The sequence below is a fragment of the Ictalurus punctatus genome, chromosome 5, assembly GCF_001660625.3.
Source record: "Ictalurus punctatus breed USDA103 chromosome 5, Coco_2.0, whole genome shotgun sequence".
Taxonomy (NCBI): Eukaryota; Metazoa; Chordata; class Actinopteri; order Siluriformes; family Ictaluridae; genus Ictalurus; species Ictalurus punctatus.
The window spans coordinates 18,490,961-18,512,829 of record NC_030420.2 but is presented as its reverse complement, the minus strand read 5'-3'; the positions used below and the strand labels follow the sequence as shown (position 1 = coordinate 18,512,829).

The 21,869-nt window shown below is 37.3% G+C and overlaps 1 protein-coding gene across 2 annotated transcripts in view; it reads right to left on the bottom strand.

The window, feature by feature from the left end:
- Positions 1-18,535: 18,535 nt before the first annotated feature.
- Positions 18,536-21,869, bottom strand: part of fbxl17 (F-box and leucine-rich repeat protein 17) — a 262,999-nt gene continuing 259,665 nt past the window's right edge. For both annotated transcript variants that reach the window (XM_017467835.3, XM_017467834.3), the window contains exon 10: positions 18,536-20,946. In XM_017467835.3, coding sequence (XP_017323324.1) covers positions 20,809-20,946 — 138 coding nt within the window. In that variant the 3' untranslated portion in view covers positions 18,536-20,808. The remainder of the gene's footprint in view (positions 20,947-21,869) is intronic.

Genomic DNA, 21,869 nt, shown 5'->3' with positions numbered 1-21,869 from the left:
CAGCCTCAGATCTCAGGTTCTTACCCCTTGACCTTTTTTATCTTCCATCTTGCACATCCACCAGGTTATATGCATCTGTTCAAAAGCATTCTTTGTCAACAAAAACTCTGACATTGTCACACATGACCTCTGCATGCATGGGAAAGTGGAGATTTGTGAGTCACAAAGTTTGGAATGAACTCCACCAAGTTGGACATATGCATTGGTTCATATGCAAGCATGTAAGGTCTGTGCATCTGTCCACGGATACTAGGGGTAGGTCAAACTATCCTTAGTTGTTTAGAAGAAGGATATAAAAAGACATGTAGTTGGGAATTAAAATGTGAGGGAATGTGTGGATTGCCTCAGTCAGGTTCTAACTATATAACTGATGCTATGTTAATGAATTTATAGGTCCAATAATATATTGTAAATTACAACATTGCATTAATAAATTTTACTACTACATTTGTAATTCCCTTATGGTCTGACATGTCCTACCCATTATGTTGTAGTGAATTTTATCTTAGCATTTACAGCACCTGACTTGTATCTATCAGCCATCTGTGCAGTTGCAGAAAGCATAACCTTTGCTAGCTGACTCCACAAGCCCTGCTCTCTGTGCTGGCTATTTGCTCCAATGGAGCACTGATAAACTGGCCTTTTAGTGCTCAGAGCTATATTACATTTCTCTCCCTCTTGCACAGTCGCCGTCTCCACTACTGCAACTCTTCCAGTTGCATTCTTAAATGAGATTATCAGGCGGCCTTGCAAGCCTATGAACCGCATTCAATCACCCGAGAATCTAATGCTCTAATTTCACTACATAAACTGCATAGGACTTGTGGGACAGGAGGAACAATTTTAAGAGATAAACTGGATCAGAATACAAATGGACAAGATGAACAAGATTCTCAGACCAAAGATGGTGATTCCACTAAACTACACAGAATTTTACCCATGAGTCCTTGCTTGATCTTTTAAGTGTCAGTTTGGCATAAAAATGCAAAGCATTTTGGGCAAAGGTTAAATCTAGAAACCTAAAATATCCCTCAGGTACAGTACACCAGTGGGTTCCTGTTAAATGTTCTGTGTAGAAATCTACAACTGATCATTGATCATTTTTATATCAGATAGGGTTCCAAGAAGAACTTTGATCTAAAGAACCCTTGAAAAAGTCTTTCCCCCCTAAGACCATGTATGCATGCATTGGAATATGCTTTTAATGAGAGATCTAAAACTGCGCTGTGTGTCTTACTGCAAAGTTTGCTCGTGGCTTCTTTAACCCATGGTGGATTTGGTTGGTGCCTATTAGCCTTAATTCCAGTGATCCAGGAGCTAGCAGTGATGTTGAGAAAAAACACCACTGGCTTTCCTAGTCAGAATATTGCTCCTTATGTCCCACCTGTCTTTGTAAACAAGAGAGCTAAGGACAATCCCACTGAACACTCAAGCTGTCAGTCAAACCTCCCAATCCGTGGATCCACTTTCTAATTCCACCCACCAGGTCTGATCACAGTGCACCTCTTCATCTGAGTATAGATAGTGTAGACTGGAGAAGCAAGGGGAAATGATTTGACTTCCATTATTGGAAACAAATAGCAACATCATAATTTAAGATTTTGATGAAGTGTATGCAGAAATTAAATATGCATGCATTTTGGAGGGCAGCCTGATCCTCCTTCAATTGCTTTATAATGTCTCTAATTTAATCGTTTGGGTCAGAGGCAATTTTCTAAGTGTTTTTCTCACTGTGCATGTCTGCAGGGCAAACAGTGTTGGAAACAGAAGTGGAAGGGGCCGAAGGAAAGGTCACTATGAAGAAACTTTCACAAGTGACATGAATTTTAAATGCCAGGTTGAGGCCTTTAGGCAATAGTCTTGTCCAAGGAGAATCAAGTAGGTCTGATATGCCAGTACATAAATGTGAAAAACAAACTAGAAATATGATACACTAGTTCTCTTCTGCTGAAAACAGATGTTTTCTCAGAAGTTTCTGATAAACCCATACGTTATTCAGCAACGCACAACGTAATCGACCAGCTATTCACCCATAATCATCAAGAACATTTTTATGGCTGAAAATGCCATAAACATATACAGTTGCAATCAAAATTATTCAACCCCCATTGCAAATCAGGTTTATTCTCAAAATGTACAGACTTTCAGCTGTTTGCAATGAACAAATCAAACAAAAGCAATTGAAATAGTTCAACACAAAGAATGCTTCAAATGGTTTCCCCGAATTCAACTGAAAATGCAACTTATAATGATTTCTCCAGTTTTACAATTTTAAAATTGATTTGTTCATTGCAAACAACTGAAAGTCTGTAAATTTTGACAATAAACCTGATTTGCAATGGGGATTGAATAATTTTGATTGCAACTGTATGATATTTGCACTGGATTCTATGGAGAGCTCAGTGGAAATATTGCTCTGAAAACAACAGTCTGAAACAGACATGGTGTTAAAAGTTCAGCAGCATGGCTTCTCTATGACACATGGTTTCCTTGCCTGTCATACTTTCTTTGTGAATAGAAGCCATACAGTGTGACTTTTGGCATCAACACTTACTGTAGTTATTTATACTTAAAAATGTATTCTTGTGCATCCTTTAAAAATTATCATCTGGATCACGTGCAGAGCACAAATGTGTGAATAAATTCAGTACATGCTTGAATGACAACCAACTTGATTCATATCATCTCATGAGAGTATGTCAGAAATGTTATTTCATCATTTGCTATTCAGAACAATTACATGAAGGCAGTTACCTGGTAAAAATTAGCAGGAAAATAGAAACGAATGACTATATTATTTTCCATAAATTAGGCTTGGTACAACATGAAAATTTAGATCATGGTACCACCAATGTCAGGGTCTTTTTCTCAAAAAAGCATTTTTAATCACATCATTTATTGCCATGACAGTGCATCTGCCTTCCAATTATTGGGGAAAGGAAATGTTAAACTTAAGTGGATTCCTCATCAGTAGTAGATGGAGTTTTACTGGTATGTTCTGTAATGTTCTGTAAGTATGTTTTCAAATGTTGTATTTCTTAAAAGGACATGCCACAATCTGTCTACTATCTATGCTGCTCAAGCATAATGTTAGTTACTTTACTAAGGCTAATGTGCTTGTACTAATGCAGTGCAGTTCTACTAGTAAGACAGTAATATACAAAGCCTGTGTAATTATCATTTACCTTATACTTTGCATTTTAGTTCTCATAGTAAAATAGGTGAAATGGGACAGGACGGACACTGTGTATGATTCAATGTTAATTATACGACCATTCTGCCATTCCCATTTAACACCCCTGTATCCTTTCACATCAGATTTATACTGATTTCGATGCATCCCTTTGCCCTATCCATGACAGCTGTTTATGCTCTTGACATTATCTTTGTGCCAGAGCAGCTCACATATCGAGACACTCCCAAGGCAGATGATGACAATGGCAATGATAAAGATGATTCTGCTGATAGCGGTGACCATGCAGGCGTGGAAAAGAAGCAGGAGGTAGAGGAGGCAGCATTACAGCTAAAATATGGGATTCGGCTGCGATTCTGCAGCAGCCCCAAGCTGTTGGTGAATTAAAGTCGTGAAGGGCATGGCTGCAGGTTCCATCGGTGTAAAATTGCTACACAATTGACTGTGCATCAAACTGAGACAGCTGGCACATTGTCCTCCATGGAAATAGCTTTTACAACCCCCCTCCGTACACTATGATTGGAATGTAACTATATAAAAAGGTTTTGTAAAAATGGAAAATAAGACTTCCTGAAAGCATCAGCTTGAGATGTGAAAGGTGATTGATGGGGTTAGCAATGTTTTCTAACATACATACTTCAAGCTCATTAATTATTTGAACACTGTCCGTCAGTTTAAAACCATCAAACGAACCAGTACTGTATTTGCAGATACATTATCACCCATTAACCTATTCTCCTTTATTACCATGCATTACTCAGGGAGGCTCTGAAGAACACTCCTGATGAACAAATGGAACATTGCCCAAAGAAGATAACCACACTGACCATGAAAGACTGTCAGACAACACTGTTGATGTATCCGCAAATAGACTTATGTATTAAGCTTAGTGGAGTGCATAATTAAATAGATTTAATATATGAGCTAACACAAAAGAAACTAGTCTTTAGTTTTCTTTCTTGAACAGAGGCCATATTTTTCCTGTTAAGCTGATTTTCTATTACTCATATCTGCTTTTGAGTCTTAGTCTCTTGTGGGCTGCTTTTCCCTCTCCTGTCTGTTTGGACAGGAGAAATTTGCCAGATGAAGCATGTTGCTGATTAAAATAATGCATCTATATTGAAACATGGTGGACAAAATGACCTCAAGCTCAGATCAATAGTTCTCCTCTGTCAAATATGAATTTATCGATTTCATTTTAACAAAAGTATGAGTCTGCGTATATAAGGCATCTGTGGCACACAACAAGAATTTTTTTCACACTATGCTGAGCTTGTATAAAAGCAGGCCACACTAAGTATTATGTGTATAGCAGTCACAGGGGAGAGATGGTAGATCTCGGTCCTTTAAGTTTTCAAAGTGCAATGGAATCTTAGAAAATGTGTCTGCATGTGTTTAAAGAAAAAAAGCAAATCAGACTCTGTTGTATGGTGGGTTTGAACACAAAGACTAGCAAATGGTGGGAGCAATCAATTGGATGAAAGATATTGACAAACCTGTTTAAGCAGCCAGGACCTCTATCAGAGAACTGTGGGTCTATAGCAGACTCAACAGAATGCAAAATACACACCAACAGTGGACTGCTTTTGTTTTAATTTGATAAACATGTCTGCTTAGAGGAAGCTGAATAGTAGAACAGCAGAACAAAACGTGGGTTTGATGCTCACTCCCTTCTTTATACCACATTGGCACTCTAGGTCTCCACTCTGATACAGGATTGAAAAACCATAATGCCAGCAAGTTATTAACAACAACAATGTCAACAACAACACACTACAACATTGGAAAATTACAATGAGAGCAAAAAATACAATGAATATACAGTCATGGGAAAAACAATGTACACCATCCTCTGTTTTCAATTCTATGCCAGTTTGGCGTTCTGGAGCATGCAGGTGTATGTCTACACCATGCCAAGAAGAAAGCACATCAGCCATGACCTCAGACAAGCAATTGTTGCTACTCATCAATCTGGGAAGGGTTATATGGCCATCTCCAAACAATTTCAAATTAACAATTCTATAATGAGAAGGATTGTTTGCAAATGGAGAGCCTTCAAGACAGTTGCCAGTTTTCCCAGGAGTGGGCATCCCAGCAAATTCAGTCCAAGGGCAGACCTGTTTAATGCTCAGAGATATAAAGAAAAACCCAAGAGCTACATCATGTGACATACAGGCCTTTAAATGTTTATTTTCATTAAAGCAAATCAGAATAAGACTGAACAAGCATGGCTTTCATAGAATGGTGGCTAGGAAAAAGCCCCTTCTCTCCAAAAAGAATATGGTAGCATCTGAACAAACCATATCTTTTGCACTGATGAGACCAAGTTGGAGATGTTTGGTCATCTTGCACAGTGCCATGTTTGGTGAAAATCAAACAGCATGTCACCAAAGACACCTCATGCGTGATGATTTGGGCTTGTTTTGCCTTCAAAGGACCTGCGAAACCTGCAGACAACAATGAACTCCACTTTATACCAGAATATTCTGGAGTCAAATGTGAGGCCATCTGTCCAGCACCTTAAGCTGGGCCGAACTTGGGTCATGTAACAGGACAATGATCCCAAGCACACCAGCAAGCCAACATCATAATGGCTAAAGAAAACAAAACTGAATGTGTTGGAATGGCCAAGTCAAAATACAGACCTCAACCCCACTGAGATGTTTTGGTGGGTTCTTAAGAGAGTTGTGTATAAACAAATACCCTCAAACACCAATGAACTGAAACAATAATGTAAAGATGAATGACCACAATTTCTCCAAAATGATGTGAGAGACTGATAAACTCCTACAGAAAATTCTTGCTAAAGGTGGTTCTACATGTTATTGAATTATAGGGTGTACTTTTTTCCCCACATGGTTTCTGAATGTTGGTTTATATTTTGAGAAAAAAATACTCCATATGGAAATCTGTAGTGTATTTGTTGTTGTTGTGGTCACCTTAGGTTATGTGTTTAAAGAAGTTGGTGGGGATCACACTATTGTTATTTAGACCCTGATAAATAAAAACAAAATTGAAGGAGGGTGTACTTTCTTTTTCCCATGACTCTATTTCAAACTTCATCACAGTTGTGTCACATTATTGCATGTCTTTTAACACAGATTATTAGATGATAGCCCTGAGGATATTGATGTAACTGAGTAAAGGAAAAGGGTGTGTGTGCCTTTCAGCTCAAAAATGGACTCCACCTTCAACTGTCTCTCAGTAGACATACCGCACTCAAACAGGTTTTCTGAAATATCATGTTAAGATAGTTAGCTGACTAGCTTAAAGCAGCAAAGATTATAAACATGACTTATGCATCCTCTCAGAGTTCCTGTCAAGATAGCTCATGTTCGCTCACTGGCTAGCTTTAGTGCTGAAGATTATGAACATTTATAAAAGTTGCTTGATAATTCTCTCAGAAATCAACCACAAATCCTAATTGAAAAGGACTAAAATACATATAAACGGTAGGAATGTAAACCTCACATTTCCACATGATATGCTACGAATTAGATTCATAAAGTAATCATTAGCTATTTGACAATATCTCTAAATCTGCTACGATTTGACACATTATGATTTAATAGTCTCTTATCGATATGTCACCAATTTTGTTCAGAATATGGGGAAGCCTACCATTATAAATAATTGTTTTTCAGTTTGTTCTTTTTCACTAATAATAACTTTACAATCTAAACATATATAATTGAATTATATATTGCATCGATCTAAATTGTCTGATTAATATACCCCTCATATACAGGGTTGATTATTAAATGCATTTGTTACTTTGTCATGAAAAGATGCAATCCTGGATACTGACACACAGATACAGTAGTTGGTTTAGCTTTATTAATAAAAGCAGTAGCCCGCTCAAGTGACAATGCATTATAGAATAATAGCCATTATGGCCTTTATAATAGCCATAGCCAATAGCCATTATTGCAACAATTGCAGGAGCCACACCCGATTCCATTTGTTTAATTACTTCAACTTGGTCTCCAATCAACTTTCAAGTGTGCCTCCTATTTGGGTGGAATGAAAGCCTGCAGCTACATTGACCTTTATTCAGATAAGATTTAAGAGTCCTGGTGTAGAGTAACCATTTTATTCTAATACACACTTAAATATGACATAAAATGAATATACTATAACTTTCTGAGATGCTTTCTGAGATGCTCACCACAGTTGTAAAGAGTTACTATAGCCTTTCTGTCAGATCAAACCAGTTTGGCTCATTCTCCTCTGACCTCTCTCATCAACAAGGCATTTCCACCCACAGAACTGCCGCTCACTGGATGTCTTTTTTTTCCCAGCACCATTCCGTGTACACTTTTTGTGAGATTGCTGTGTGTGAACATTCCAGGAGATCAGTAGTTTCTGAAATACTCAAACCAGTCTGACTGACACCATCAACCATACCAAAGTCACGGAGATTGCATTTTCCTCCATTCTGATGTTTGATGTGAACATGAAGCTCTTCACCTGTATTTACAGTACATGATTGGATAATTGCATGAATGAGCAGATTTACAAACCAAGCCCATTAATAGGGTTTGTTGTGTAACTAATGCTTCTGTTTTGTTTACCTACGGAAAAGGTTTTTTTAAAAAAAAAAAAAAAAAAAAAAAAAAAAAAAAAAGTCAATTCAGAGCTAATGAACAATAGACTGGCTGTATGCAGATCTGTAGATGTGTAGCTGATTAACACAGTTAAGGATAAATAAACAATTAATGAAGGCCAGTGTATTTCTGTTTAAATAAACACTTCATTAATATCAGTGAAATTTGCATGCTAAAATGCCCTGTGATTAAAAAGTAGTCTGATGATAACGCATATAGAATTATATGTTCCTCTGAAAAGCAATTACTGTAGCTTATAAAGATAATACATTGTATTATCTTGTATAAAATTGTACATAATAATTAAAGTATCTGTAGCTTCTCGTGTCCATGTTGTCTTTTTAACAGGAAATTAAAAAAAAAAAACAGAGCTATTTGTGTATAACATATTCATCTCCAATTTAATAATAATAATAAAAAACAAAAGCAGCTCTTTTTACCAAAATAACATGGAAATGCTGATTTCACCATGTGAAGAATTTTCCCAGGCCACAACACATTTATGTTATACAGTAATCCAATGAAAATGCGAACGATACAGTGTGAAATGCAGTGAAAAAATATAGGATGCGAGCAGGAGTCTTAACTGTGTGTATATTCAGTATCCTTTAGTATGCAAGTGTGAGTGGCTGCATGTTGGAGTAGTGAGCGTGTCGAAAGGTATGGGTATGTCAAAAGTTATGGGCGTGTCGAAAGGTATGGGTGTGTCAAAAGTTATGGGTGTGACAAAAGGTATGGGTGTGTCAAAAGTTATGGGCGTGTCAAAAAGTCTTTTCAACTGGTCGAAAGCTGTAAGCTTAAGGCTGTAAGCTTAAATGCTATTGGCCAACATGTTTATTAACAGGAAGTGACAAAGTCTGATGTAGACAATGGGTGTGTACCTTGTACTCACAATCCCTAAGCTTATTTCCCTTCTTTGACTGTAAAAATAGCAATAATGACAATAAGAATTTTAAATGAAAATGTATCTTTGGAACGTTTTTATGTTAACTGAGACGGCATGGCCGCGGGTTTCATCACCAGCACACGTTTGTTTTGGTCTTGGTGTACCAGCAGTTAATTCGAGGCACTGTTTATGAGGATCATAAATAATCAATAACAAATGACATTTATTGTTTGAAGGATACTAATATCTCTTAAAGAAGACAAAGTTCATAAGTTCGAATTTTGCTTTCTTGTCTATTACTTGTATTGACTGCACATAATAGCAAAAACATCTGTATTAAAAGTGGGAATTTCTACTATTTAACTTCTAATACAGCTATGATTTACAACTGTATGCTTCTCTGTAATTTCACTGCAAGTACATGCAAACTAAAAATGTGACAGTTTGTCTGAGAAGTAATAAAGCAATGGAAATATTGGAAGCGTTGATCATAAAACATTGCAACATTCAGCATGGAATTATTAAAAGGTAGACTGCTGTTTCTAGGTGACTAAGTACTATTTAGTAACCTTCTATTAATTGGCATTAAGCAATTTAGCAAACACACACAATTTTAACCAATAAAACATTTATTAAATTATCAATGGCGGTAGTGTGGGCCATGTGTTCACAAGTCATTTTGAACAATTTTAGACAAATCCAACATTCACACACACTCACTGACATTCACACTGAAGTAGCAGTCCATAGAACATAAGCCATCAAATTCTATCTCTGAATAAAATGCTGTGAACCTGCCTTTTTTCCGTGGCCACAGTATCCCACAGTGCTTTTGTAGATGCATTCACATCCAGAACACTTGGTGGGCTTGAACTCTACTCTGTATTCTTGCCTTACTTCTGGGCTGACAGACTTCCAGTCAACGATACCTACAAACAAAAAATTTCACATGGTCTGAAAACATCGGTTGCACAAAACGGACAATGATACAAATTTTCAGCTTTGAACGCTTCGATGGAAATACAATCCGTGCTTCTTCCCACTGTAATGTGTGTCTGCCAAAAAAATTATAAAAATTCTAAAGCAGCAGATGTAATGCAAATAAAGTAATAAATTAATTATGTTTGCATTTTAACCAGCTATTGTATGTTTGCATTTTAACCAGCTATTTGCTATTTTAACCAGCTTTTACCTCCATCTTCTTCCAGTCAAAAGCAAATAACGTATCTATATGGTTATTGCTGATTGGCCAATGCAGTTCCAAGCAAGAAGATATGTCCATACCTTTAGACACACCCCTACCTTTAGATATACCCATTTTCTCTGACCTGCAGCTATCCCTATCGCTCAGTATGGGGTTTTCTGTAAAGAGCAGAAGGTGGTATTTGGGTTAATTTTTTACTGCAGCTAAATGCCATTTACTGTACAAGCTTCCCTGTTCAATAATAAGGTCACTTCACTACACACTTCAACATCCAGGAATGCTGACTTTCCACTTCTACCCATAGAACTTTAATAGCACTCTAATATGTAAGTATGCTAACTCTGCTCTGAAAAGGTGAACGTATTATTGTATGAATATAATGATGATGATGGCATCATTACAAATTTAATCGTCTCTTCTGAGACATATAGCCCAATAATGTCCGAACCATTAACAGCCCATTAGCAGAGCCCAAATTGTTAACATTCTCCTTCATTAAAGACATGTCTTTTCCTAATAATGGACAATAAGTCATGGTGCACATACACGTGGTAGGAATGGATTTCAAACTCAATTTGGTCTATAAAACAATCGATCTTTCTGTGTCTGTAATCAAATTATTTCCTCTCAAAGGTCACTGGATTCAGTAATATCTGCCATGGCTGCTTGATGGTGAGAAACCTCATAAAAGGCCTCTGGTGTGCAGCAAATCACATTATGGGTTGAGGGAAGTTGAACTAAAACCAGCTATTGACTTGTAGCTTGTGTGGTGAAATGAAAAAATAATGTTGAAGTAGTAAAAGGACCCACACACCTACATGAGCACTTCATCCAGCTACAGACACTATTAAAAGCGCAAAAAAAAAACCCCCAGTAAAGTAACACAAGGAAAAGCCAAAAAGATATGAAACAATTCATCCTGGAACAGCCCGAAATACCAAATGAGGATTGAGGCACGTTTAATAAAAATGATATGCTAACATCAATCAGTGAACAATAAAAGCAATGTTCCATCTACAAATGATTTTGGCATCTTTAAGGATTTCACAGACCAATAATTCATAGCTAATATTTCATCCATCAATCCATGTTCACAAAAAGTCATCCCTACCTCTTTAACCTGAAAAGACCGCGCTCACCTAGTCATGCCTTGACATAAGAGGAACACGAGGAAATGAGGTACTGAAACTGCTAATTCAAAAAATTCACCAACCACCGCCACATTAGTCTTTGAATGCGTGGCAGAAAAAACTGCCTTTCTGTCAAGCGCAAAAATGAATTTCCTGAATAGTGGCTTTTCACTGATATTTTCACAGTTGTTCATATTAACATCAAGGCAGGGAGAAAAAGTTACAAAGTGTCAAGTATTCCACACTCTTAGTCACACAGTTGTGCTTCCCATTTTAACCAGATTGAGTATAACAGTGTACCAATTTTGAATTCGTCAAAATGTCAATATTCAATTTTAGTTTAATGATTGATCACAGAGACTCTTAATAAATACTGCATCATCTTTAATCGTAAAAGTTAACATTAACCATTAAAAGTGTTATTAAAAGTGTTAATAATTTATAATGATAATGAGTCTTTATTGGTCACATTACAGCACAGTGAAATTCTTTTCTTCGCATGCCCCAGCATGTCAGGAAGCTGGGGTCAGAGCGCAGGGTCAGCCATGATACAGTGCCCCTGGAGCAGAGAGGGTTAAGGGCCTTGCTCAAGGGCCCAACAGTGGCAGCTTGCAGTGCTGGGGCTTGAACCACCGACCTTCCGCTCAGTAACCCAGAGCCTTAACCATCAAGCCACCCCTGTATTTATGATTAATAAATGATTTATAACCACTGTAATAGTAATTTCATTTTTATATTTGAGATAAGGCAGGAGATATTCACAGGCACAACAGTAGCTGAATGAGCTGATTAGGAAAAGCACATTTATAGTGTTCTGATTATACAGTCGTTGTGTTCAAACAATATAATAAGAAACACGAATAATTAAAAGCCATTCACTTTAAGAATGTCTATACAGATTACATATTCTGTATAGTTATTTGCAAGTGACCAGAAGATTGAGAGTTCAAGTAATAAATGTAGAACATTTTTATAAAACAATATGGTTTACCTATGCCATCATGAGTGATTTTGAAAATTCTAAAAAAAAAAAAAAAAAAATCAGATTTTTTTAGGTTTAATTCAGAAGCCAAGAAGAGATGTTACAAATCTACTGTGTATTTTTTGAGAGCAAACATGGGTGCAGCCATGGACCTTGAGCCGTCCCCCTGTGCCACTGAGGAAAATTAGACACACACACACACACACACACACACACACATACACATACACACACAAAATTACTGACGAAAGACAAAGTCAGATTACTGAATGTACAACTGACACCCAATTTTATAAATCCACACTTTCATTACTCTGGTAAAGAGGAATTGGTGGGAACATCAGTGATTCAGTACTGGTGTGTGCTGCAGGAGCTGGTGAAGGGGTGTGGCTTACAGAAGCATACATTCACAAATCACTTTATTAGGACCACTACACTAATACCGAGTAGGGCTTTCCTTTGCTCTCAAAACAGCCCAATTCTTCATAGCATGGATTCCACAACATGTTGGAAACATTCCTTTGAGATTCTGGTCCGTGTTGATATAATTGCATCACACATATTCCTGCAGATTTTTCAGGTCCACTGCTGTTGTAATCCTTCCGCCTCAAGGTTTGACATGCTGCGCAGTCTGAGATACTTTCCTACTCACCAAAATAGTAGTGTAGCCTTTCTGTCAGTGCAAACCAGTTTGGCTATTCTCCATTGACCTCTCTTATCAACAAGGGGTGTCCATCAGCACAACTGCTGCTCACTGGATGTTTTTTTCTTTATTGCACCATTATGAGTAAACTCTTGAGACTGTTGTATGTGAAAATCCCAAGAAATAAGCAGTTATACTAGATAGAAATACTCTAAACGGCCCGTCTCGAACCAACAATCATGACACGGTCAAAATCACTGAGATCACATTCGCAAACCCCCTCATCCCAAACCCCCCCATTCTGATCTTTGATGTGAACATTGCCCGAAGCTGCTGACCTGTATTGCATGATTTTATGCATTGCACTGCTGCCAGAAAATTGGCTGATTAGATAGTTGCTTGAATGAGAAGGTGAACAGGTGTTCCTAATAAAGTGCTCTATGAATGTATGAACAATCACCTTTGTCACAAGGTAGCCATTTTCTTTTTATATGACCACAAAAACACTGAAACCTCATTATGATCTCAAACTATAGCTGACAAAGTTCTGCTCTGAGGCACTGCAGCATCAAATGAAATGACATATCAGAAGAAATTGTGCACATGTTTACCACTTTCAAGTGAATTCAGGTGTAACATTTCCATTCAAGCTGATGATAATTAAATTCTTCTTTTTTTTCTCTTATTGCTTCAATGTGTCCAACTCTACACTGATATTCATTAGTACACCAGAGCATGAAAAAAAAATCATTTTCCTTTTAGCTTTATGTTGTTCTGTAAATTAAAGGTAGCTCTCCTTATAACAGCAACATAAGTGCCTGCTAAAGGCAACGATTCATATTGAGTACATTTAGATTCCATAGTGGATTAAAAATATATAAATCGCAGAAAGCATTCATAAATCAGTCCGGTATTTGACAAGAACATTATGTACCTCACTCATCTATTATCTGTTATCATCTCTCACACAGGGGATTAGTATCACTTTGAAACCATTACTTTTGCACATATCTAATGCATCTTTAAAGGGCACTAATAGTCTATACACGGGTGAAGTATTATATAGTAGTCTTTTCTCCTTTATTTTCAGCTCAAATGATATACCTGGCTTCCGTCCATAGAGGTTTCACATTTAAAACAAACACTTTAACACTAAATGTCATTGTATTTGTATATATATATATATATATATATATATATATATATATATATATATATATAAAATCACATATATAGCTAAATAACACAGTAAAGGAAATTTGTCACCCCAACTCGAAATATAACATGCAGATACAGACAAGTAGTGAATAGTGAAGGATATAGTGAATGATAATATTATGCAATTAAGAAAATGAAATCACATTCTATGGCCTTCAGTCATCAGATTTTAACCCAGCTGAACAGTGATGGGAGATTTGGATTTGATGTGTTAAACAGCACCCTCAATCACCTTCAATCATCATCAACTGAGGGAACAGCTTGTGTGAGAATGGTGTTTATTCCTCCATTACAGTTCCAAAGATTTGTGAAGTATTTGTGCCAAGGGGCATTAAAGCTGGTCTGACAGTTTGTGCACAGTAACAAAAAAAAAAAAAAAAAAAAAAAAAAAACTTGTTTCTGGGGAAATGAGTCTTATTTTTTGTGTAAAAAGAAAACTAATCTTGTCAAGCATGTTTCACATTAGAAAATTAATCTCAATTTAAGAAAATTCATCTAACTTTGTCTTAATGAGACATTCCAGCTAATGTAGAGCACGATTTAACCAGTAACAAGCTACAACAATGGTTTGCAGAATATTCCAGCAGAGGAACATGATGCTTTTCCTTATGTTAAGATTAAGACCAGTTGAACACTTGAATTTTTCAATGAGGCCCCTACAGTATGTGTCATGGTTATGCTGAAATCCACACTGAACTACATTATCCATCAGCCCCAGCATATCACATGACCATGTTACATGTCCCACTGATCACTCACACCTGTTCTGTGTTACCCCTTAATAAACTCTAGTTTTTCAGCTCTTAATTGTAAGCTTTCGTCATCATCATTGATGTTATGATGTGTGCTGCAGCCGCTCTCATAGTCCACATGTTTTTGCCTTGTGTCCATTGTTATGTTTATGGTTATTGTTTTCACAGTTTTGGTTGTTTTGTTTTGCGATTTATTCAATAAATATCTGTGCTTGCATCCGCCGCCTTCTGCACTCCGTGACACGATGTTGCAGAGTTTATCCCTGTTTTAATAAAAACACTAAAAATAAAAATGCTTCTGGTGACTTAACTTAAGATGCTTATTTTTTGTATACTAAAAAGAATATTATTTATATATTTAGAATATTCCTTTCATGTTCAGGTTTTACATGATGTAAATCATAGATCGATTAACGGCACACGTCATTACGTCCCCACGTCACGCCGTCCGACGTTCCCTCCAGAATTTCACATATCGACATACAGTTCGTCTTCATTATGATACCGTATACAGTTTTGTGTGTTTCATTTTTAATTTTTACAAACGCTTCAAGTGCAGTTGTTTATTAGTCATACTATACGTGGAAATAGACGACTGCTTGATGCCATGGGCTGCATCCCAAACCGCATACGTACCTACTATATAGTAGCCGAGATACATGTATTTCTCCTACTATATAGCAGGTAAGTACGCGGTTTCGGACACAGCCATGCTCCCTTGTTTGCCATATAACGGTTGAGCGCTGCCGTGTGTGTACGTGTCCTGTCACAAAATGCGGCGAAAACTCCCACACGACGTTAATAGTGTGATTAAGGTGTGTGCATGTCTGTAATCCACTTCGATAATGGGACTAAAACATGAATACTCCACACGTCTTAATTCGATTTGTGTTTACTTCGAGTATGACTTTAGCCGGATTAAGGTCATCAATAATTGCTGTTTACATGCTAGTTTCTTAATCAGAGTATTGTCTTAATTCGGTTAATATTGGATTATTGTTGTCCATGTAAATGTACTGAGTGACAAATTTCAGACTGAATTTCCTTGAGCAGAGATAAACCTCTGAGAGAAAGACATTCAATATTCAATTAAAATTGCATTTCTGTCTATAAAAGTTCAATGCCAGTTTAGCTAAAGCTTACATTTTTGACATATTTACAAGTTAATACAAAGTAACTTACTGGGCTGCTAGTTCTGATTTATCTATTTTCTAAATCAAGCATGACAAATAGTCTGGAATTCATGTTGACTGAGTCTGTACAATGTATCAAACATGCATTATAATAAAAAAGATTATCATTTGTGATGCACAGAGGACAGTCATAGAGACCTTCATGCAAATTTACTCCCAACAAATTGAACAAGGTTTCTGCTAGATGATTCCTTTGTCAGAAATGGTGCATGACTTTAAAAAGGTTAAGTAAGATGCCAATGTCAGGTCGACTGGCTCAGCAGATTTGACCTTCAATAGTATCTTACTATCACAAATGCAATATTTGCTGCCAGTGTATAGCTGCATTGATGAATTCATTTACTGTGCTTCACATTTAAGCTGCCAGAAATGATTTTGGTGGCATGGCTTCCACTTCACCACAGTCATTACAAGTTAAAAGCAGCTCTGACAAGGGTAGAGAGCCTTTTTAAATGCCTCCTCATCTGACATTCAAAAGGAAGAGGCGGAGTGCCTCATGCTCTTCAGTTAATGAGTGTAGGTGAGCAGAATTTGAAAGTCAAGACTCAGAGCACAAACACAAAATGATTTGTGGCTAATGAGCACAGAAGAGCATCACTTCTTAATTCAGATTCCCAAAGTCCAAGTACCAAGTACACACACTGTACTTTTGCTGTGCAGGTACATTGTACCAGTGTTCCCTGTAACTATGACAGCGACGGTGGGTGAGGGAATATCAGCACCAGGAATCTGTCTTTGAGGATCATTTAGAATTTTTAAATTCTTATAAGTAGGGCACATTTCCATAGTGGTCAGTGAAGACTGTGAAAATGTCTACCATAAATTAAAACACACACACTATATATATATATATATATATATATATATATATATATATATATATATATATATATATATATATATATATATATATATATATAGATAGATAGATATATATAGATATATAGATAGATAGATAGATAGATAGATAGATAGATAGATAGATAGGAAAATTATTCGTTTCTTTTATGTTAAGGTGCAAAATTTTAATTTATATTTGTGGCCACAATAAAGACTCAGGTTTTCAATTAGTCTAGACAGGAATATCGTTCACCCAGAGACAATGAAACACCATGAAGTGACACTGTTTTCAAAGAACTGCAGGATTTTAAAAACAACTCCCTGATTAACTTAGCAATCCTATCCATCCAATATTACCCCTCAGATAATGGCTAACATTTGAGAAAGTGCTGGTCAGAGAATAACCAAGGTTCACAGAGGAAAAGTAGAGTTTTCTGAGTGACTTTTCTCAAAAGCAAAATTACAGAAGAGAGAATGTCTATCAAATAGAGGGGAAGACTGGCATGACAAGCCACACACTAATATACACCAATCAGCCACAACATTAAAACTATCTGCCTAATATCGTGTGGGTTCCCCTTGTGCCACTAAAACAGCTCTGACTCGTCGAGGCATGGACTCCACAAGACCTCTGAAGGTGTGCTGTGGTATCTGGCACCAAGACCTTAGCACCAGATCTTTTAAGTCCTGTAGGTTGTGAGGTGGTCCCTCCATGGATCGGATTTGTCCGTCCAGCATATCCCACAGATGCTCAAGTGGATTGAGAGCTGGGGAGTTTGGAGGACAAATCAACATCTTGAACTCTTTGTCATCTTCTTCAAACCATTCCTGAACAATTTTGGCAGGGTGCATTATCCTGCTGAAAGAGACCACTGCCATTAGGGAATACCGTTGCTATGAAGTGGTGTACTTGGTCTGCAGCAATGTGTAGGTAGGTGGTATGTGTCAAAGTAACATCCACATTAATACCCAAAGTTTCCCAGCATCACACTTCCTCCGCCGGCTTGTCTTCTTCCTATAGTGCATTATGGTGCCATCTCTTCCCCAGGTAAGCGATGCACACACACCTGGACGTCCACATGATGTAAAAGAAAACATGAATCATCAGACCAGGCCACCTTCTTCCATTGCTCCATGGTCCAGTTCTGATGCTCACGTGCACATTTTAGGTGATTTCAGCGGTGGACAGGGGTCAGCATGGACACTCTGACCAGTCTGCAGCTATGCAGCCCCCATACACAGCAAGCTGCGATGCACTGTGTTCTGACACCTTTCTATTAAGACCAGCATTAACTTTTTCAGCAATTTGTGCTGCAGTAGAACTTCTGTGGGATCGGACCAGACAGACTGCTGTGGTAAGGTAATGTTGCTGGCATGGTTTGGGTCCACTTGTTTACTCAGCGGGTGAGGCCCCTGGAATTAATACAAAGTTATTCTGACTGATCATCCTATGATGAAACATTTCTCTCCTCAGGGAAATATTCCAGGATGACTCCGCCCCCACCCAAGAAACAAGGGTTCACTGAATGGTTGGATGAGTATAAAAATAATGTAAATCACATGACAATCATATGATGATGTCACACTCATCAGATCTCAATCCAGCTGAACATCTCGGTGTGTTAGGAGTGGTGTGTCTTTTTTGTTTGTATGTTTCAAAGTAGTAAGTAAAGCTGCCTGGAATTGTGTTATAACCTTGAAGATGTTTTGCTAATAGACATAACTCTTCAATTCCTTTGTTATCACTTTGTTTACTAATAAAGCAACACATTACTATTATCTCTCACAGACACGCACTAAAATCTGTATCCCATAATTAGGAGGGAAAAAATGATCAATATGATAATTATCAAAATAACTCATAATAACAACAGGCATTCCAGATGGTGTTATTAAAGCTAAATGTTTTTATTATTATTTATTTATTTTTCACATATTTAAGAAGTGAATAACAATGTCTATTATTGAGTTGATTTACTGAATTATCATCTTTAAGAAAAGCCCACCAAAAGGATTGTAATCTGGATTGTTTTGTTGGGAGATAGTTTTATACATTTCACTTTCAGTATGCATCAAAACAATAAAAGCATGGAATCATAACAAGGAAGATACCTGATGAATGTCAAGGCCTTAACCATGTTGAATGAAAGCTTGAATGCCTCTGAAGTGTGCACTTGCTCATATCTGTTTAATTGTGATCATCACTGAAAGACAAATGCTGACCATCCACTAAAGTGAAGGCTGATTAGATGTGAGACAGTGCTTCGGTGGACTCTGATGAATATATAAATCCCGTGTTTATCTAAATACTTAACAGCAGCTTGGCAGTGGTTAGTGTTGCTGCTCACAGCTCTAGGCTTTGGGGTTTGATTCTGATCTCAGTTTACTGTTTATGCAGAGCTTCGCGTGTTCTCCTGTTTTTGTTGCTTCCACCTCCTAAAGACATGCTAGTAGGTGGACTGCATCTCTAAATTGCCACTAGGAGGGAATGTGTGTGCAACTGTGTGAGATAACCTACAATACATTAGTTTCCCATGATGGTGGGTTCCTGTGACAGGCTCTGGGTCCTAACCAGGGTAAAGCGGTTGCTCAGTTATGGAGGAAAAGGCAACATTTTAAGATGGTGTGAGGGTAAGAACTAGATAACTATCTTTATATTTGTGTCATGATTTGACAAATTATTCCCAAAGGTCAACAAATCCTCTCAAAGTGGCAGAGTGGTTAAAAAAAACAACAAAAAACAATGGGGCAAAAAGGTTAGGGTTGGAAATGCCAAGCCTGTCTGTGAAACATAATGACAAAGGGGGGTCTAAGATAAGACAGAGCACAAAAGCAAAATACAAGGAAAGGGTTTTATTCCTTAATTCATTCACCTCATTCAAATACTCAATCAAATCTGGCCTCAAAAACTCCACACACTCATGAAGAGAACATACACACTTAGGATTCGAACAGTCTAGGAGCCTATACTGAATTAGAAATGTATGGTTAATTGACTCTAATCCCTAAGTACAGCAAAGGAAAACATTAACTAAGACCTGTGGTTCCCCTTCTTACCCTATTTCTTACACAATAGGAAAATACCCTGGTGGTTGTTTGCATAAGAGTATATCACAGGCTAGCTATGGAAATGATGAGGGATGAATAAATTCTAATCTCTCTACTTTAAATGGAACAGTTTCATCATTCCACATCTCAGTCATGTCATCGCAGGCAAATACAGAAGCCTGGCAGCACTATATTAATAAAAGGTTATGCAAAATTCCATACTGAAGAACCCTTGGGTTTTTTTCCAAAGTTCTCATTGAACAGCCAAAACAAACTTCAAACCACAGTTTACAATATCACGAGGGTTAAACAACATTTTTTTTTGAAAGGAAAGAAGAATAGAAGGTTTAACATAACACAGAGTCTTTTCCATAACACTCCCTATAATCCTGGATATATATCACAACCCCAATATTCTGTTTTTACTATGACAGCTGAGTTAGATTTATATGAGATGAGGTTGCCTACTTCACTGGACTGAAACAGTCTGAAACAAATGTACCATAAAAGGTACCATATTCTTTATGAGTCAAGTCCACCATAAAGAACTCAGTTTCTTCTATAAGATTTGGACAATAACAGAATAAGTGTTCAACACGTTACTAAAAAAAATCTGTTTAGTCAAGTTATGACTTGACTGCTTTTAGTAAACTTTAAGGTGACATTTATATGAATCATGGAGTAAAATTTTGGAACAATATGGTAGGTGTTAAACAGTACGAGAGTTGTTGTGATGAACACAAATAAAACTCCCAGAAGATGAACTATTCCTCAGACACTAATGCTTGGATTGCACACAGTTGCATGAAGAAGAAGAAAAAAAGAGAGAGCGAGCATGTGCTAGCAAGATGTTTGTTTTGGATGACTAAAGTCTGGAAATATTAACATCTGCTTATGATGATAGTTTTCCAAAGAAAAAAACAAGTTGTTAATAAAGTAAAATGCAAACAAATTGATTCTAGCTTCAATGAAATTGTACCAGCACAATGTTAATGCTCTGAAAACCGACCAGCTGTGCTGACAAGGAAGGCAAACAGCAGTTCATCTTTATTGATATGACTGTATAGATATGTGTGTGTGTGTGTGTGTGTGTGTGTGTGTGTGTGTGTTAGCTAGGATGCAGTGGAAGTGTTGGGGCTCCAGCCCATCTGATAGGCCCTCTCCAGAGTTCGCTTACAGTCCTGCATCACTGTGCTGAACACGATGTGGGGGTACTGCAGGACCAGTCTCTCCACTGTCTCCTCGCTCACCTAGAGAAACACAGGACAAGGTTGATTTGAACACTAGTATACTGTAAACATATGTGTGAGATTTTATGTCAATCTGCAGAAACCTTGTTTGCGTTTGAAATTTAACACAATAAATGAAATTTAAAGGCAATCTCCACTTGTTCCCTGTGAGCAGAAACAGAGAAATAAGTGAATAAATAACTGAATAGATGGATACATAAATGATTATATATCCAGCCCATGACGTGAAATACTGCTTCAATGACATGTATGAAGGAAACAGAGTTCTCTGTACATTACCATTCCGTTCACACAGCATCGACAGCACTACAAACCTACATCTTTTGAATAACAGCACGTGTAACGTGGGACCTGGAGAGAACACAGACGCTTCTTCGGCTGTTCGGCGAGATAATTACCCCCGTCCTCTGAGGCAATGAGTCGAAACAACTTTCCACCCTTTAACTTTCATCTTGTACAATGTCAACAGTGTGGCATTCGGATTACAAATGAACAGCGTAATCCCCAGGGGAGACTCTGTAGTTGTTCTTCATCATAGGCAATCATAAATCTTTTCAGAGGGAAAATTAATATCACAAACATTTCTATCCAGAGAAAGATTAGACAAAAAGGCCGAACTCTACAGTTCAGTGGAAAAAGATGATTAGAAATAATCACATACACACATGAGCACATGCCTGTGAAATTAGACACATAATGACATTAACAATATCATAACACCTTGCACCGTGTAAGAATGTCCCTGTGTTAACCTTGTGGTATGGAAGAAACTGCTAGTGCTGTTATTGGTCATGATCACTCTGAAAAGTGCACACTGTCACGTGAGACTGCAGGGACGTATTCATATCCAGCATGAAAAAAAATTATAATTCAATCAATACAATAGGATAGTATAGTATAAAATAAATTTAAATAAATCCTAT